This window comes from Phaseolus vulgaris, chromosome 9 (assembly GCF_000499845.2).
Source record: "Phaseolus vulgaris cultivar G19833 chromosome 9, P. vulgaris v2.0, whole genome shotgun sequence".
Lineage (NCBI taxonomy): Eukaryota > Viridiplantae > Streptophyta > Magnoliopsida > Fabales > Fabaceae > Phaseolus > Phaseolus vulgaris.
Genome location: NC_023751.2, coordinates 31,196,332 through 31,216,199, shown reverse-complemented (window position 1 = coordinate 31,216,199; position 19,868 = coordinate 31,196,332). Strand labels below are relative to the sequence as shown.

General features: G+C 31.0%; 1 protein-coding gene across 1 annotated transcript; it reads left to right on the top strand.

The window, feature by feature from the left end:
• Window positions 1–4,641: 4,641 nt before the first annotated feature.
• LOC137822884 (UDP-N-acetylglucosamine transporter UGNT1-like) lies at window positions 4,642–16,807 on the top strand. The gene is made up of 10 exons (XM_068627901.1): window positions 4,642–4,885; window positions 8,337–8,413; window positions 8,506–8,667; window positions 8,743–8,876; window positions 15,043–15,173; window positions 15,270–15,314; window positions 15,412–15,509; window positions 15,731–15,838; window positions 16,455–16,511; window positions 16,599–16,807. The coding sequence occupies exons 1-10, from the start codon at window positions 4,753–4,755 to the stop codon at window positions 16,671–16,673; spliced, it is 1,020 nt and encodes a 339-aa protein (XP_068484002.1). The 5' UTR covers window positions 4,642–4,752; the 3' UTR covers window positions 16,674–16,807.
• Window positions 16,808–19,868: the final 3,061 nt, after the last annotated feature.

Genomic DNA, 19,868 nt, shown 5'->3' with positions numbered 1-19,868 from the left:
TTTCTTGAATAATGATTAATCTTAAAAGCATTTCAATTATACTCTACATCCATTCAACTAGCAGCTCAAACTTACAAGTCTCTGAAATCAAAATATAATAAATAACTTATTATAATTAACATGATAAGGTCAAAGAAAGTATTTTATTTTCTTCTTGAAAATTAGACTAAGGTAATATTAACTATTAGGAAACTTCTTAGTTAGTTGAATAACCACATCCAAATATATATAATCCATATATATGTAAATTAATAAATGAGATCGGTTTAGAATCTATCCCACTGATAATATGTTGTTGGGCTTATCAGGTTACATTCATTAGACTCCTATAATAGGTTTTTTGACCATGATGGGGTTATTTATTTTTCTTTTTACCAAAATGGTGTCCGTTTAAAAAAAATTACAAATTTAGGCAAGTCGTGCCAATTCGGCACGACTTCATATGCACAAGTCGTCCCAATTAGGCACGACTTTTACCTTGTCATACTGAAGTCGTGCCAACATGGCACGACTTCTGCCTTGTCATACTGAAGTTGTGCCAACTTGGCATGACTTTTGCCCTGTCATACTGAAATCGTGCCAACTTGGCACGACTTTTGCCCTGTCATACTGAAGTCGTGCCAACTTGGCACGACTCCTGCCATGTCATAATTTTTTTTATTTTTTTATTTTATTGTTTATATATTGGGTAGTAAGTTATGTAATGTTAAAAATTAATTTGATACATAATTTTCTAAGAGTGTTATTTCCAAATTCAGTAAAAAATTTCTTCATTTTTTAATTAATCAAATAATCAAGTTATTCTATTACATTACCGTCAAACATGATCCATACACGAATATCTAATTTTTTGTTCCTTAAAACTAACACTTTTAGAAAATTATGTATCAAATTAATTTTTAACATTACATAACTTACTACCCAATATATAAACAATAAAATAAAAAAAATTATGATGTGGCAGAAGTCGTGACAAGTTGGCACGACTTCAGTATGACAGGGCAGAAATCGTGCCAAGTTGGCACGACTTCAGTATCAAGACAAAAGTTGTGCCTAATTGGGACGATTTGTGCATATGAAGTCGTGCCGAATTGACACGACTTGCCTAAATTTGTAATTTTTTTATAAACGGACCCCATTTTAGTAAAAAGCAAAAAAAATAACCCCATCATGGTCAAAAACCCCCTATAACATATAGTCTCACGTACTAGTTAACAAATCTCAGTGTGAAGAGGATACTGAGTGTAAACTTCACCTTATTAACCAATTTTACAAAGTTAAGAGATCGAAGTAAAGTTGGTGATATTTTCTCAGTTAATAGAGAAGGACTCCTTTAGGTGGATAATACCATACATTCATGTTAGATGCGACACAAGTGAACTAGACACTAACAACTTTAATTTTAATACTTAGATTAGAATGGGTACACCATTTTTTGATTTACCTAGGGAATGGAGCTGAGATTTTATGCAGAACTAGCATAAGAAATTTTAATTACTTTTTTATAGTTTAGTTTATGTAAAAGGATTAGAGTAGGTTAAGTAATTCCACATTTATAAATTATTTTTGCTTCGTTATTTTTATCTTATTTTAGTTTTTTTTTACCACTTTGACTAAGTATGTACATTACTATTTTGTATTTCTGAAGTATATTGCATACATCTTTAAGTTTTATAAGCATGTTCCCTCATCCTTAAGAATGTTATTCTCCACTCTATTTTTTATTTAACTTGATGTTTATACTTGCCATGTATTGCTTTTTTTGGATTCAAATCTGATATGTACATACAAGGCCTATAAAACAACTAGTTTCTTCTTCTCTTCTCGGTCTCTTACTGCTATCTTGAGCTTTCGACTACAAGGTCTACTGGATTGGACTTGGACTGGTTCTTGGTTACTAGATATGGACTTTCACTTTTCTACTAGATCGGAATCCACTATCGACTTCTGGGCTTGTGGTTGCTCTCGGGTGGGTGGGTGTACCTACAAGGGACTCCGATAATAAAGTTAGAATCACTTTACTTACCTCTTAATCAAATAATCTATTTATAGTGTTCAATTGTTGGACTTTTGACTTAATTGAGTTTTTACTCTTTGCACCTAACAATTATTAAATATACAGTAAATATTTTAGGCTTTTTATTGGGCTTTGATACAGTGTTTCCTTATTTATTTTAGTTTAATTTTTCATCATGCTGACAACCTCTCGATCTTTCGGTCTCTAGGCCTAGCGAGTACATGATAGCTTCTGTGTAGTTCTATTGAAATAGTCATGCAGGACGACATGCGATTTAGTTATATATCAGACTCCAAATATAAAGGGAGTGAGCAAAATGTCAGGGAAATGACAATGAATATCTGATTCTAGATATATTTTGTTTCATGTTTACTCAGAGAGAAAGTATCTGAAAGTCATATATACATTGTTCTTTGTGGTGCATATTAGGTATGGAAAAATCAATGTTAAATTAGTGAAACAATAATCGAAATAGAAGGATGAAATGGGATAAAGTAAAATTGTGACCTAATTAAAATGTGGGAGAAGAAGAGCAATGAGTTGTTGTTTTGAATGAAGAGTGGTTGAAAATAAGGTGGTGGGTGGGGAGCACATGTGATGTGAAAGAGTATTGTGAGGTGTTGTTAGGATAATAGGAGAAAAAGTGAACAGTTGAAGGAATGAAGTCGATATCATGGTAAGTAGTGGTCCATTGAATAAAATTTACAAGTGTCAACTTCAGGAATGCAAAATTGGTATTATTGAATGGTAGTTAATTCATACTTGTTGTTCCAACGCTTCATATTGCTTCCATCCTTCACCTTTTTGAAAAGACCCCACGAGGTCTATTGTTGTCGCGCGTGCATAAGGGTAAGTCACCACTGTGCCTTAGTTTTTGCTCCACAGTTCCTACGTCTCTCACATGCCTCACTTCCTCACAAACATATCTTTAATCTATCAACCCTAAAAACTTTTCCTAAATTTTCTTCCATTTAAGTCTCTTTCATACACGAGAAAAAGAGGTTCTTCCACAAAATTATTGTAATTTCTTTCAGTAAATTACAATTTTGAATAAATATATATTTTTTTATAAAATTGGGTAAATCATACACATGTTGACGACTTTAGAGTGAAAGTTGTACATGACTCATACGACTTTAGTATTGATACGACTTCATTTGTATTATTTTACACTTCACTTGAAGTTAATTTCAACAAGTCGTTAGTATGTTATACGGTTTTTGTTTAATGAAATTGACGACAAAATCGTAGTGATGAGGTACGACTTTTACGTTGAGTTTTTTTCACCTAAAGTCGCATGCATGAGAGTACAACTTTCACTTTAAAATTGACCATATATTTTTGTAATTTTTTTTACCTAAAATTGTAATTTTTGAAAAAAAAAACCTCACTAATTTTGTGTTGAAAAAAGAATAAGAGAGAAATAAATGGAAAAGGAGATTTTTTTTTTAGTTTGATGTAAAATAGAAGAAAAAAATTGAAAGAAAAATGTAAAGATATACATGTTCCATATGAATAAAAAAAATGAAAATATATAGAGAGAGTTTATATGATGTATTGTTTTACTTCATTCTTAGATTATTATAATTTTTATATATTTTTATTGATTTTTAAAAATCAATTGTGGTTGTATAAAATATAAATTCATTAAGTAAAAATATAAAATAACTTAATTATGTGTCGTCAAATTATTGATATTTTGACACCCATATATTCTCCAAGAAGATCTTCCTTCTTGAATTGTTTAAGGTTAATTCTTCACTTGATTTCCACTTGATTATTTGGATACAAGAGAATATTATTTTGATACAAGAGAATACAGTTAATTAATAATTATTATAAAAGCTATTTTTTTTCTTCATCATATGCATCATTCTTCGATTTCGCATTTTACTTTCTTTTTCGTATGTCACTGATTACCTAATTGTGAAAAGTAATAGTATCTCTTTTTTTATGAGCAAATAATTGTAGGATTTGTATCTATAACAAAAGAAAAGAACAGAAAAAAAAGTATAACAAATTATACAATTGTAGTGGGAGAAGAAAATATATTATAAAAATGTACTATATGGTGGAGATATGTCCAAGGACACTTAGACTCATGTAAATCTCGAAAAAAAAAATTAATGAAAATATTTGAAGGATGTTTCGATTTTTACAAAAAAGAAAAAATATTTATGTCTTTCAGACCACCAATCTTACTTATTCCTACCTCATTCACAAAATAATCAAAAACAGCGACCGTTTATTTTTCCATGTTCAAACAAGATTCCTTTCCACAAAAAATAAAAGAAATTTATGTGGAAAGAGCTAACATCTGCAAAACATTTAATAGATTTCAAACATGGAACTTTTTTCTTATTTTTCTGGAATTAATTATAGTATACTGTTAATTAATGTTCTTTTTATAAATGATATTCTTTTGTTGTTCCAGGGGATACTTTGGATGTAGCTATTAAAGAAATCATAGAAAAAGAAGAAAAAACGTATGTAATTTAGCAATTAACATTTTTGACCCAACCTTGACCAAAAGCCATTTATGAGTCAATTATTGGGCATTTTGTTTGTCATAGAAATAGTGAGGATCATGCTATATAAATTCATATATGTCCCCTCACTTCCCTTTATCACTCTCTCTCTTTCTTTCTCTTTCTCTTTTTAAAATAACTTTCTCACACAAATCCTCAGGCAAAAACAGATAAAAACGAATTAGTGGAAGTACATATACGACATCAATGGAGTCTGAGAAGAATTTGAGGTTGCCACTCTCTCATGATGTTTCTAAACAAAATGGAGAGAGCCAACGAAAAGTTTCAGCCATGACAAAAAAAGGAGTCTTCGTTGCTTTATCTTATATGGCCTCTTCTGGTTTGTTTTCTTCTTACCACTTTAAGAATTTTTGATTATGTACATTACTATTTACCATTTTTTTACCGTATATTGGCATCAAATCTTTTAGTTTTCTAAGTGCTCCCTCATCGTCTGGAACGTAACTTGCTTTTTCTAATTTTTCTTTGTTTCTAAATTACTTGAAGATGTGAGATGGGATGGTTTCATAATTTTCTAATGGGCATAGAATGAAAATATAATGTTCATATTTGTTTTAGATCTAGGAATCCTTTCATTTGAACAAGAAAATTATAAATTATTATATGTTAGGATCCCATTATATTAATTATTTTTCTTGATAAAAAATTACAGTTTAAACTGATTAAGAATTTAAATTTATAATTTTTTTTATCAACAAAGAGTAATTTATATAAATAAAAGTATTTAAAAAATATTATCAGCAAAAAAAAATAATTAAATAGAGATATTTGAGGGATATTTCAACCTTTATACAAAATACTAGAAGACACCTTCACCCTAACAGAACGCGAGAACACAAACAGTCTACTAACTCTAACAGAACATGAGAACACAAACAGTCTACTAACAAAGCGCAGCTTAACTAACACAATTATCACAAATATAAAAAACCGTATAGAGCCGACACGACATACACTAAAAACTACTCATACCGGTAAAAAGTATTTAAGAATACCTTTAACTCATAAAAAATAGTTTTTTAAAGTTTTCATCAACCAGAGAAATCCTCTTAGGTTCTTATACTTCTATGAAAAGGTAAATTTGATAAATAATTTAGTGAGTGTGACCTGCAACTTAGTTGCATATGGTTCCAGATAGACTCAATGTAAAGAGAGTGAAATGTAGTGAGCAAAAGGAGAATTAATGTATGATTCTAAACAGATTTTGTTTCATGTTTCAGTTATAATAACTCATAGAACTTTTTTTATTAGCAAATAACTCAAATAGAATTGATGTACTACTTGATAGTAAAAGATAAAATGGGATAAAACAAAATGTCACTGTTAGAGACCAATTTATCTGCATACTTTTAAGAAGTTTTTTTTGAAGGATGAAAGTATATATTAAGTCATTGAGAAGAAGGTGGTGGACGGGGACCACATCTCATGTGGAACATTGTAGGATTGACATGAAGCACCGGGGCAATGTTCTTATGATGATAGGAAAAAAAGTTAACAGTGAGAAGATTGAAGTCCATATCATGCTATCCAGTGCTCCATTAAATAAAAACTTTACAAGTGTCAATTTCACCGATGCAAATTTGAATTCCTAACTAATTCCTAAGTGATGACAAATCTTAAAAATAATTTTTTTGAATTATACTTAAATTTCACTTTTTAATAATATCAGAATCACATACAATTTGTTTTAATAAAAATTTATTAGTTTTAGTTGATTTTATTTGGTCATTCACATCAGATTTGCTATCTCGCTTACATAAATATACAAATATATAATTTTTTATTGAAGTTGACAGGTTTAAGAATGTGTTAAATTAGATAATTCATAAAATATATAAATTTACACAAAAATTGACATGTTTTAACGTGAAAGATGAATATCGACTAAGAAAATTTCATAATACATAAGAGTACAAACCTAACTTTATTAATCCAAATTTTATAAGTTCTTCTGATTCACACTTCACATTAATGATAAATTGGAAAAAAAATTTACTAACTCATTATTTTTAGTATGTTTTTTACTATATATTTTAAAAAATTAATATGATATTAGAGTGACTTTATATTCTATTTTAGTATTGATTTAAACCTATCACCAGTCTAGTAGCTTTGTCTCACTCCAAAAAAAATCATGCGTGCTACTCTACTTTAAGAATTCATTTATTGGCGTGATTGAATTTTAATTACAATATTGAAATCAATTTTCAATTTTGATTAAAAGTTATGCTAAATTATTTTTCTAGTGAATTTTCTGTTCAAACCTAATCTATTAATTTTTTCTGTGAAATAGAATTTTTGGGAGAAAATGTGGGCCCTATTATGTGGAAAATATATAGTTTTGGCTTTTGTAAAAATGAGATGATCTTGGGGCAGTGGTACTCTGTGTTGGTTGCTATAAGAAGTGTGTGACCCAATTGCAGGTTCAGGTGTTTCTTTGTTGTCTTGGTTTGACCAAGTTTTTCCCTTTATATTTTGATTTTCTTCCTTCCAATTTCCCTTTCTTTATAAGAACGTAATATAGAAACTTTTTTTAAACATCTCCTCTTATACAGATTATAACTTATGAAAAAGTCCTTCCAAAAATTTGTATCTTCATAGTTAAAATCTTCTCCTCTGCCAAACACAAGTATAAGCTGACTAAAAATAAGTAAACCCATCAAAAGAAAATAAGTGTAAACTAAAAATAAAATTAAAAATGGTAAAAAAAACTCCCATCTACCCGTTATTAATTATTTTTATTTTGATACATATTTTTTTAGAATAAAAGTGAGTAAGGTAAAGTTAATGGTGAGAAAAAAAATAATAATTAAATGAGTTTTTATAATTTTATTTTATAAATATATGTTTTTCATTTAGATTAAATTAAATTAGCTTTTAAAGAAATTAATTTTATTTAAATTTATTAATGGTGTAACTTATTTTAATTTATTTAAAAAACTAATTTTATGATGTAATTTTATATGATTTATACTTTGAAATAAATTTTATTTGAGTTTATAGTTTAAATAAATTTAATTAAATATAAAAATAATAGCTAAAACACTAGCTAATTAAATTATTAATTTAAAAATTAGTATATAAATTTTATTAATCATAAAATTATTCTATATACTATTTTTTTTTTCTCTGAAGCAAGTGACTCAATGGTCTAGGAATATTGTGACTATATTTCTAACTATTGTGGGACATTTTAAATATTTTTTATTATTATAACTGAATTTTTTTTATCAATAATAAAAATTATATACATATGAATAACTTGAGGGGTGATTCAATTCTTATACAAAGAAGTAAGAACGACCTGACTCCTTAACACCTTCCAAATCACGGATAAAAATATTACTCCTGACAAAAATGAACTTCATCACACATCACGAAACTAAAGCAAGTAAAGACATATCAGATGATTGAGACATCAATTAAAAAAAAAAAAAGCAAACTAATGAGAACTTATACGTGATCAAAGACCAAATATTCAATTGAGTCAAGAAAATATCTCAAAAAATCTAAAATTTCTCCTTTAAAAATAATTTTATTCTTATAACGTGAAATCTCCTTTGAAAAATATATATACTTTGAGAAGTAACTTCAGAGTTGATAAATTGTGGATTTTTAGGATGAAAATTTTCCCTGTAGTCTTTTACTTCTTTATGTGACGCAATTGGAATTTTAAATAGTATAAGAAAATGATGTTGTTTTTGTATATTGAGTTTGTTCCTGGTAGAATTTTGCTGCATGTGCCATTGTAACGACTGATTCTTGTGCAGTTCTCTTGGTGATGTTCAACAAAGCAGTACTCTCCTCTTACAATTTCCCATTTGCAAATGTGATCACACTTTCACAGGTTAATTGCTCTTTGTTTCTTGTTCACCAACCTCATTTCATCCTCAATAACTGTTTATCCTGCTGAAAAGTTATGTTCCATGTTGGTTTCAGATGGTTTTCTCATTTATTATTCTCTATGCGATGAAGTCCTTGAAGATGATTTCTTTCACAACTAGTGAATCGCTGAGCAGTTCTAACAATTCAGCAGTGTTTGTGTCCTTTAGGACATTAGTCCAAACACTTCCTCTTGCTTTAACTTATTTGCTTTTCATGGTAAGAACTTGTAAACTTTTGAGCCTTATTTTTGTCGACAAAAGAACCACCAACAATTCTTTATTCTGATAATAGGTAGTGACAATGGAAGCAGTGCGAGGCATAAACATTCCTATGTACACCACCCTCAGAAGAACTGTAGTGGCCTTCACAATGGTTACGGAGTATTTTCTGTCAGGGCAGATACATTCAAGATTTGTTGTTGGAAGGTACGCCCTCTCACTACTCTTATCCCACTTGGAGATAATTTACCATGAGCATTTCAACCATCTCTTTTGTTTATTATTCTCTACTTGTTGCTATTTTTGTCTTGAAACCAAAATAACAATCACAAACTTTTAAATCTTATTATAACTTTTAAAATTATTATATTATATTAAGAAGATATTTTAAGTTTATTTCATTCTTATCTATTTCTAAAGTTAAAATTATCTTTACTTATATATTCTAGATTTATATATTCTAGATTGATCCAATCTTTAATCAATACAAGATTTTCAACACACTTTACACACTAAAATATGTACAATTTTGTGTGTAGGATTACATATTGGTGGTGTAATCCGATAATGATAGCATATGACACAATATGTATATCAAACTTGTTCAAATAAACTCTGAAATACCATATTAAAAAATAAATTTAAATTTAATTTGTTATAATTAAATCAGTTTATTATAAAATAGGATTATCTTTATTTATAAATTGACATAATATGGTCTATTCTATGTAAAATCGAGAACATATGAATTAGTGTTTGTGAAATTAACGTTTGCATTGAAAAAAATCATTAATATAAATACAACTTATTAATACTAATAATTGTTGAATTAAAAGTTGTACTTATTAGTATAAGGACAAAATATATCTTTTTTCTCCTTGAACCAGAGAGTTTGTGATGTATGTCTGGGTTTTAGCTTTCCTATTTCTTATAGGATTAACTAATTGGGGATCCATAAATCCATAGACATCATATTTCCAGTTATTAAACCATATTCTAGAGAAATACCTACAAATATAATTAATTAAAACATAATCAATGATTTAAATTATATAAAGTAAAATGAAATAAAGTTTAAGAGACTTATATCATCCAAAATTGAATGACTATATATTCAACTCTTGGTTGCCAAATGGAACCTCTAACACATTAGACATGTGTATATACAAGGGGATGCCATTGTTTCTTCCAAAAACAGTACCATTCCACATAACCTCTATTGAGTTTGTACCTATAACCACATCAATATCTAATAATGACGCTATAGGATCGTGGATCTCTGCAAACTTGGGTTTTGACGCTCTTGCTACAAAATAAACAACATTTTCATTAAATTAAATATGCCGGTGTACTCATAAATAAATAAAAATTAATAATTACAATTTATTTTCGTGTCGGGATTTCAGGAATAGACTGAATGAAGTGTTTAAGCCAGACGATGAATGTATAAAATGCATGTGTCATAATAGTTACCTCATCTATTAGCACAAGAACTGCAACATCAACAACTCGTACTTTCTCCACTGTGAACTTCACCACATCAGGGGAAGATCCACATTATGTAAAGTGGTGGTCCCTTCAAAGACTTTCCCTAGGGTCACCAACCGAGGGGTGAAATCGTCCTCTACAAATAGCTCACATTGGTGCATCAACTACACAACTCCCCTTTATGCTCAATCTAACAATGGGAGCCACAAAGATTTGGTGGGTAGGAGTTGTCTCCTATGATATACCTAAGGTCTAGAACTGTTATGAAAATCCTGCCTCAACTTATGAATAACCTTCTGAGTAACATTCTCTGTCACTTGTTGGTGATATGCTGCCTTAATTAACTAATAACTTCCTGGCCGGTTGCCTCGGAGAAGGAATTTCGTGGTGCAACTCCGAAAAACTGACGAATACAACCCCTGATTTTGCAACACACACACGACTAGGGTGCTCAGGTTGTCCAATAGCTGCAACAAGTACATCTTGACCACTATGATGGAAAAAATTACCTTAGGAGCTTTACTCAACCAAGGAATCTTGCAAGACCCCAAAATTATATATGTTTTTCATATAATCAATACCGAAAAATATGACGAGAAGAAATTAACTTATAATTTTTTCTGAGACTTTTCGTGATTGCTCAAAACTATATGCACTCGATTTTTTCCATTAGGGTTTGCTTCCATTTTTTGTGATGGGTAGATGTGATGGATATACCATCCTCAGAAGTAACAACAGGTCTTGTTTTCTCCTTCTCCCTTATCATAACTTCTTCAAGCTTACGATAACAACCATGAGACAGCAGGTGCGGGGTAACATTTTATGCTGCTATTGTCTGAGTTCTTTTCCTAATACCCTCTAAGAAATGGAACAAACAAATTGAACCAAATAATAATAAATTTATTTATGAAGAATATATAAAATGAATAAGTAATTGTACTAACCGTCCACTGCTCAACTTCATGGTTTTCAAAAAATAAATTCCAAGTCTATTCGTTAATATTGGCATACCTTGTACAATGATTTTGACCTTTTATAAGGTCCATAAAAGTATTTCAATGTCATCTTTTACTTAAACTGACAGAATTTAATGGCGACCGAAGAGAGAATCTATGATCTCAAAGTCTCCACATTAAGGATATCAAAATGCATATGCAAAAAAATACCATGAACTTATATTTGATGAATTAATATAAAAAAAGAAATATATGATAACAATAATAATGTATACATTACTAGGATATCTTGCCAAATCATGGTCCAGTAGATCTCAAGCACATGATCCCATGAAGGCATTAAGCTGAAGATCTTCTCATGTGCCACGACTCCAAGATAGTTGTTGAACATATCAACATTATCACCAAATGTCACATGAGTAGTGACATCTATAGTGAGTGGTGTCCTGTTACCATTAGCACGTATCAATGAGAGATGCTTGAGTCTAGAAACTCATTTGGTAGATCTATCGAAGGTGAGGTCAGAAGTAAATGGAGTCTGATCGTCAGTCATATCTATGTAAAAAAACAAGGTAACAAACATTAATAAAAGGGAAGGGAAGAAGTTCATACAAAACAAATATAAAAAATTATCAGAATTACTAAATTCATGCATCGTGGGTTCAATGTTCATAAGTATATTTCCTCATTGTGATCTTTACAGATTGCATGTACATCATCAACATCTTGATTCATCATCACCGGTATCAATATTATACAATTCATCAATATTATACAATTATAACCTAACAATTCTAACTTAACAATTCCAAATTAACAATTCTAACTAAAATAAATTATACTTATAATTTAACATATATTAAGGTCATGAAAAGTAATAACCGCAACAACAAAAACAAATAAATAAATAACAATAAAAAAATAAAAGTTACTAATCTGGTGGTGGGTAGTGGCTCTAGAGGCGCGGGAGAGCCAAAGGAAACTTGGTGGTGGTGGCTTTCAAGGTGCGAAGGAGCAGAGTCGCTGAAGAAGCAGAGGCAGCCAAGAACACGACACTATAACTACTGGAATGTAATGAGAAATCTCTAAAAGCAGTAGAACAAGCAATGATGTGGAACAAGTGAGTCTTGAGGTCTAGCAAGCAATGGAGAAGGCAAAGCAGCAAGGGCAAAATAGAACGAGGGAGCAGTGAAGAAGATAAAGTTGTGAAAGAGAAAAACGCATAAGTGAGGTGCTGTGAGGGCTCATAAACATACATATAGACGACGATTATTAGGTAAAATCATCATCTATGTAAAAAATTTACACTTTAGACTACATTTGTCATTAAAATCGTTGTTTATGTCAAACTTTTAGACAACGGTTATGCTTAACAATCATCATTTATATATCAAATTTCATATAGACAACAATTTCTGTGTCAACTGTCGTCTATATGTTCAAATTTGTTTTGTTAGACGACTCATATTCGTTGTTTGTCGTCTATGGGATGTCATTGTTGTTGGGTATGAAGTCAGGACCAATTGGGTTGGGCTGACTAGGCACCATGTTTAGTGGGTGGACTTAATCATTGTGTCCCTTTTATAATCTCTATTTAAAGAGATCATCGTACTTGTAATTGGTGTGCAACAGGATATAATGAAAACCTAATAGTTGCCCGTGTGGATGTAGGTTGCAGTTGGCGACCGAACCACGTTAAATCTTGTGAATCGCTAGTGAATCGCTATATGTCATCAGAGGTCAAAAAAATACAGAGATAGTGGGAGCAAGAACAAAGGAAGGAGTCAGTCAAAGACTCGGGATTGCCCAAGTGTAACATGTTGGAACTGCAAGGAGGTGGGGCATTTCAGGAATCAATGCCCAAATGATAAACTAGTCAACATTGCAGAAGATTCCGCGGACGAGGACCTCTTAGTCTGTTGTGCGAATAACAGTGTGGATTCATGGGTCATGGATTCTGGTGCTTCATTTCACGCTACCCACAACAGTGAAGCATTGTAGAATCTAGTTATTGGGGACTTTGGAAAGGTAAGACTAGCGGACAATAGAACTCTTAAGGTTACGGGCATGGGTGACATAGTGTTGAAGACACCAATTGGTTTCTGGACTTTGAAGGATGTTAGAGTTGTTCCAAGCTTAACGAAAAGTGTGATTTCTGTTAGGCAGTTGGACGAATAGGGACATGAAGTGAAGTTCGGAAATCAGTAGTGGAAGGTTGTCAAGGGAAATCGGCCTGCGGAAGAAAGAGAGGTTCGTTGTATATGGTCGGATTACCGCGTCTGAGGGAGTGACCATCCTAGTTCAGAAGATAAACAAAGTCCGGTTCATAGAATCCCGTGGGCAGAAGAGGGTTGTCTTTACAAGAGAGAAACCTAGAGCCACATGTCAGATTCAGGATGAACGAGCATGGAAAGGTTCAGGTAGACTAGTCAGAGGTACTTATGGCAGTGGGAGCATGGGTTGTGCTTCAGCTAAGGTTTCTAGACGACAGTGGGTTAGGAGAACCAGTATTCCAGCTGTTGAAACTTCTCCAGAAAATTTCTTGTTGAATATGGAGAGTGTTTGTTCTCAGGTTGTTCCAGGATCCGGCAGTTCCTGTAAGTGAGAGTCGGCAGGAACAGAGAACGGGTCAGTGACTGACGTGTTGAAACTCAGGGGAGTTTTAACAAAGTCTTCAAAATGATTAAGAAGACTGGTGGAAACTAGAGGTGGAACATTGAGTTTCGTCGAGAGATTACAGAAGTACATGTACACAGTTGAAGCGAAGGTGAACATTGTTCCGTGGCTTCAAGTGGGATATTGTTGAGTATGAAGTCAAGACCAATTGGGTTGGGCTGACAAGACACCATGTACACAGTTGAAGCGCAAGTGAACATTGTTCCGTGGATTCAAGTGGGAGATTATTGGGTATGAAGCCATGACCAATTGGGTTGGGCTGACTAGACACCATGTTTAGTGGATGAGCTTAATCATTGTGTCCCTTTTATAATCTTTATTTAAAGAGATCATTGTACTTGTAATTGGTGTGCAACAGGACATAATGAAAACCTAATAGTTGTCCGTGTGGATGTAGGTTGCAGTTGGCAAAGTTAAATCTTGTATTGTTATTTTTTGCAGTTAATTCGTGATTGTGTGTTGCTTTCGCGTGCGTTTTTCCCATCAATTGTATTGTTATTTTTGCACTAGTGCCCGCTTCTAGCTCTTTTCTTGTATTCTATCACTAAACCAAATGGCCAAAATATTTTTTGTAGTTTTTAAATAAGAGTGAGGTATGCATATCAAAATGTATTCCAAAGTTGATATTCTGGATTCTGGAGTCTCTTTTTGTGAAATATGTTTCTGAATTCTTTTGTTCCTTATATCCTGGAATTGTTTGTCCAGAATGAGATTTTAGTTTTCCAAATCTATTCCATAATTTCATTTCTAAAATGTATCTTTTAATTTTTTTCAATTTCAAAATGAGAGATAATTTCAGAATTTCAAAAGAGGTTCAAAATGAATTCCCTTCTTTTCTTCTCGTAACCATATACTCTTCCCTTTCGTGTCCGTGCTCCGAGTTTTCATTGCCAAAAAAACTAAAAAACTTAAGTCGGAAGAAACTGAAAGAAAAATAAACTTATCAAGATTGTGGATGTTGTGAGATAGAGAAAGTTTAACATGTGAGTGTTGAAATAGGGGAGAATAAAGGTGATTATTTTATACTTTTTAATTAATAAATTATATATATATATATGATTATATAAAGGAATTCCATTTTTTCTAACATTCTTTAGTGCGTTGTTATTTGAGAATCTTATCATGTAATAAAAGAAAAAAAAAACATTTTTGTAACTATCTTTGTTCTAAAATAAATAAGTTTTTCCTAGCTACATTGATTCAATTATTGAGAGATTATGTTACTTTGCCTAACAAACTAAGGGATTTATCAGTGTTGGGATAATCATAGCTGGGGCTTTTGTTGCTGGAGCTCGCGACTTCACATTTGATTCTTATTCCTATTCAGTTGTATTTATAGAAAACATGTGTAAGGCATTATACCTTGCTTCTGTTTCTCGTATTGGTAAGATCTCATCATTTTCTTCTTTTACGCCATTCTTTTCATTCTTTTACCCATTTTTTCTTCATTGATTTTTCACAAATTTACAACTTTTCATAGGTAAATCCAGCGGCCTTAACATTTTTGGTATTGTGTGGTGCAACGGTAAGATTTAGTGATTTTTGGAGTTTTGTTTATTCTTCCACTTCATTTGTTCTTAGCATAATCATTGCACTTTTCTCAATTCTTGTTTTCTATTCAGTGGTGATTTGTGGACCAATCTTGTTTCTCTGGTCCTTACTCAGAGGAGACCTCCAAACAACACTAAACTTCCCATACTTCTTCTACCCTGGATTTCAGGTGCTTCTTTCTTTTCTTCACTTCTTGTACAAATTGAACTTTGATACTTCCATCACAAACTTCTTTCTAATCTAATATTCATAGGTTTTTAATAGAACTGCAGCATATGTTTCTGTCATTCATTTCCTGTTATATAATAGGCCTGTCATTCATTTTCATTATGTCGGTCTATTATGATATATAGTTTTTGGAGGCATTTATGAAATTGGAATCTTGGGCAGGTTGTGATGCTTCTTTCTTGTGCTTTCACTTTCTTTATAAACTACATAGTAGTTTTGAATACAACTATCAACTCGGCACTTACACAGGCAATTTGTGGTAATTTAAAGGTCAGTTTTTCCCATCAAATTGTTAGTTTAAACATGAAAATAATTTACTTCTCTTTGAATAGCTATGGACTCTTATTTTATCTCTTATGGGAGTAATTATGAAGGTTCTTTAATGAGCAAAGTTTGTTGAAGATCTTACATCGACTAAAGATTAGCACATTTCATAATTTATAAGTGGGTGCAAATCTCATCTTATAAGTCGGTTTTATAAGATTAAATTAAGTTAAGTTTGAGTGTTATTGGACCACTCATAAATATACAGTCACACGTACGAGCTAGATGATAGCCTCAACATGATGTGTTGTAAACCTCATTTTATAAGTCGCCGAATTTATAAGGTTGAGTTAAACTTAAGAGTAGACTTCGTAATAAAAATATTCACTATTAAAGTATATGATTTATAAGGTTGAGAGTGTTGAAGTATATGAACTGACTTTGCTTATACATGTTTTTCTACTTATACAAGCATCATTACTTCATAACACAAAAAGTTGAGCTAGACAACTCATTTAAGTAATGCATGCATGATAGATATACCAATTTAGTTTTGAAAAATACAATTTGGTGCTTCTCATGATGCCTAACTTCACTGTTACCTGATCTGTATCTGGTCCAGGATGTTTTTACAAGTGGCTTTGGTTGGTTACTATTCGGAGGACTTCCCTATGATTTGGTAAGAACAAATTCCTTTGGATTTTTGAATTTCTTGATCTGTCATCAAGTTCTCTAAACTTTCTTCTTATGCTTTATTTGTTCACAGTTCAATATTCTTGGTCAAGTTCTTGGCTTCCTTGGGTCTTGTTTGTATGCCTATTGTAAACTGCAAGGGAAATAGGGAAATATTCTTGGCAAGCATCGTATTGTGCCCCCCACAAGTTTTGTAGATTTTACATAGTGGAAAGGAAGAAAAAGTCAAATATTAAACCATCTTTATGAATATTTACAGTATAAATTGTTTTTGTCTGCAAATAGTATACCTCAGGGGATGAAAATCGAAAAAGAACTAATTTCTGCTACATATTAAATATACATTAGAAATTAAAAAGCTTTAAATGTAGCTTTTATATAATAAATGGTCAACTAGTAATCCAGAATGTGATTGGTCACACATGGATAGCATACACATTACTTTTTAAAGGTATTTTATCAAAATAGGTAGATTTTAAATAAATTACCGAATTTAAGTAAGTCTTGGTTTATTACTTTTTCATTTTTTTTGAAATGATAGAATAAGAAAACGTGTGCCCATAATTTATTCTCAATAATATTTATAAATGAAATGTTCATAAAAAATTATATTATATCTATCCACACAATAAAGAAGATTTGAAAGTCTTCTTCCATTTCAACTTTATAATAATATTCAAATGAGATTAATTGAATAATTCTAATTATATTGAATAAAATATATTGAAATTTATATATATGCCGAGGGAGTATCCATGGTGGTGCCTAAGGTCTTTGCACAGAAAAATGCAGGGAATGATCCAAAGAAATCCTTTGCACAAGTTTTTGATTAATATATCTAATAAAAAACTTTCATGGGATCTTGATTGATATATCTAATCAAGTTTTTTATTAAACTGTTGTTACGGGTTAATATTTCTTCGAGAATTTTTAGTCTTTCCTTGTGACTTTTGTGCTATTCATAGTCAAAATCACGAAGACCTAATGTTGGATAAGACTGAAAGGCTTTTACCCATGGAGTATTGGCAACCCTGCACTTTGTTCTTCATTGCTTGAGAGATTAGTATCCTTTTGTCTTTGGATGAATGTACTTTATCTTGATCTAGTATTTTTTTGTTCGAATTTTAGTGGATGTTGATTTGCAGCATGACTTACCAAAACAAATAATGATTGAGAGGCAAAAATCTACTTTGAGAATTAATGTTGAGTATGAAAGAGAATTAATGTTAGTTTGGTTAGTGTTTTCGTTAGTCAAGTAGACGGTTCTAATTAGAAATTGGTTATTGTATAATTTTGTATAAGAGTTGAACCATCCATTGAGTGATTCTCATTTATTTATTGTTTATTGCTGATAAAAAAAATGAAAGAGAATTTGATTTCTTGTCATCAATGTCAAATGATACGACATGTTATTCATAATTGTAGAAGACTAAAAAAATTCGAAAAGCTCTTAAAATGGACGGTGTTGGTCAAAAGAATAATGATATCTAGGTCGATTATACTAGTAGGCGTTCTCAATCTAATCTTGACAACTTTCTAGTATTCCCGCTAGAGTCAAGCAAGTTCAATTTGGTATGCAAGTTGATATCTTTTGGAATATCTTATTCTAAAAGGAAATTGAATAGAGTTCTAGACTTCTTTTTGAACAATTAGATTACATTGTTTTGTAGACAAAGAGGTCCAATAATACATAACAAATTTATATTGGTTCATCCAAATTTGTGGATTGTGTCAAGATAATTTCTTAAGAGGTTCCACTAATCAAATGAATGATTACATTAAGTACACAAACCACTCTTGATTACAACAACTATATAAACTACTATTGGTTATCACGAGTATATAAATTGTTCCTTATCTTAATCTTTCTATGAGACTAATACCTCAAAGCAAGTAACAAGCACTATCAAAGAGAGGACAATTTAAGCTTATTGGGTTGCTTCATGTAGTAAAGTATTACAAAAGTTTTGCTCATCCACGAAAAACACTTAAACATTTATGAATACGAGTAATTTGTATAGCACTTGTTGTGTTTGTGTTTGTTCTTTTTCTTCAACTTGGTCTCCTTTATATAAGACTTTGAAATGGTCACTACTTCCTCACATTTGTTATGATATGATCTTCTTGAATAAGCTTTATTAGCTAGCTTTGCCTTCCTTAATTAGTGGTAACTATAAGTTGATTAGAAAAGCTTGGATATGTTGGAGCTTCTGACTTCTCTTAGTAAGGAAACAATCAAACACAAACAAATATAAGATAAAATTACATTTTAATAGCATATGGTGATTCATTTGTTTACTTTCTAATGCTATAATATGAACATTGTAATATATAATTTTCTATATAAAACTTATTTCAATTAAACATAATATATAATTTCATTATTACTAAGTATGTTTTACATTTTATCTTTCAAAACATTTGTGCTTATGACTTTGATTGCGTGTTTTGATTTAACCATAAGTAAATAACTACTTCTATATAGACAATCTGATGTTGAAGGGTCCATTGGATGGTCTAATGTACTTCTTAGTTTGATGTACTTAAGACGATCTAATGTACTTTACAATTTGATGTACTATATCTAATATATTTTAGACGATCTGGTGTACATCATCTAATGTACTACAAAGGATCTAATGTACTTAAAACGATTTAATGTACTTTGTTCGATGTACTTGACGATTTGATGTACTTCGTCTAATGTACTGTAGACAGAGGATATGATGATCTTTAACTAGCATAATACACACATTAAAAATGTCATGGAAATATAACATGATGTATTAGAATAACTTCATATAATATTTTTTTTATCCTAAAAACTCTTTTGAAGAAGCTACATCGAGATTAGACTGTCTACGATCTCAATCTCAACAATCTCCCATTTTTTTATAATGGAAAAAATAACACAAATAGATAAAAGAATATATACAATGATTAACATGAATATCAAATGTTATGCACAACTTTGAAACAAGAAAAATCTCATTCTATATTATCTTGAATGTAACACATTTAAAGACAATAAGGAGTATTAAAGTTGATAAACATATTTTCTCTTTTGACATAAAAAAGGGTATAAGGCATGTCATGATTTCATAGAAGGTAAAGAAGGTGGCTATTGAGGTGTGACTTGGGTAAATGGTTGGACATTAGACGCAAATGAGCTTTGAATCTATGTATCAAAGGTTGAGGTAACTTGTTCAAACCTTTTCGTTTGTTGTCCTCAATATGACATGACTGAGAAGAGGAGGCAAACTTGGTATCTTTAAGCAACTTCTCTTAGTAGGCTTAAATGACTTCTATTGTTTAGTCGTGGTTGCATTCTAAAAAATACTCA

Coding starts and splice junctions, on each gene's coding strand:
- LOC137822884 (XM_068627901.1), top strand. CDS start 4,753: ATGGAGTCTGAGAAGAATTTGAGGTTGCCACTCTCTCATGATGTTTCT. Junction 8,668..8,742: donor TAACTTATTTGCTTTTCATG/GTAAGAACTTGT, acceptor TTCTGATAATAG/GTAGTGACAATGGAAGCAGT. Junction 15,315..15,411: donor TGGTATTGTGTGGTGCAACG/GTAAGATTTAGT, acceptor TTTTCTATTCAG/TGGTGATTTGTGGACCAATC.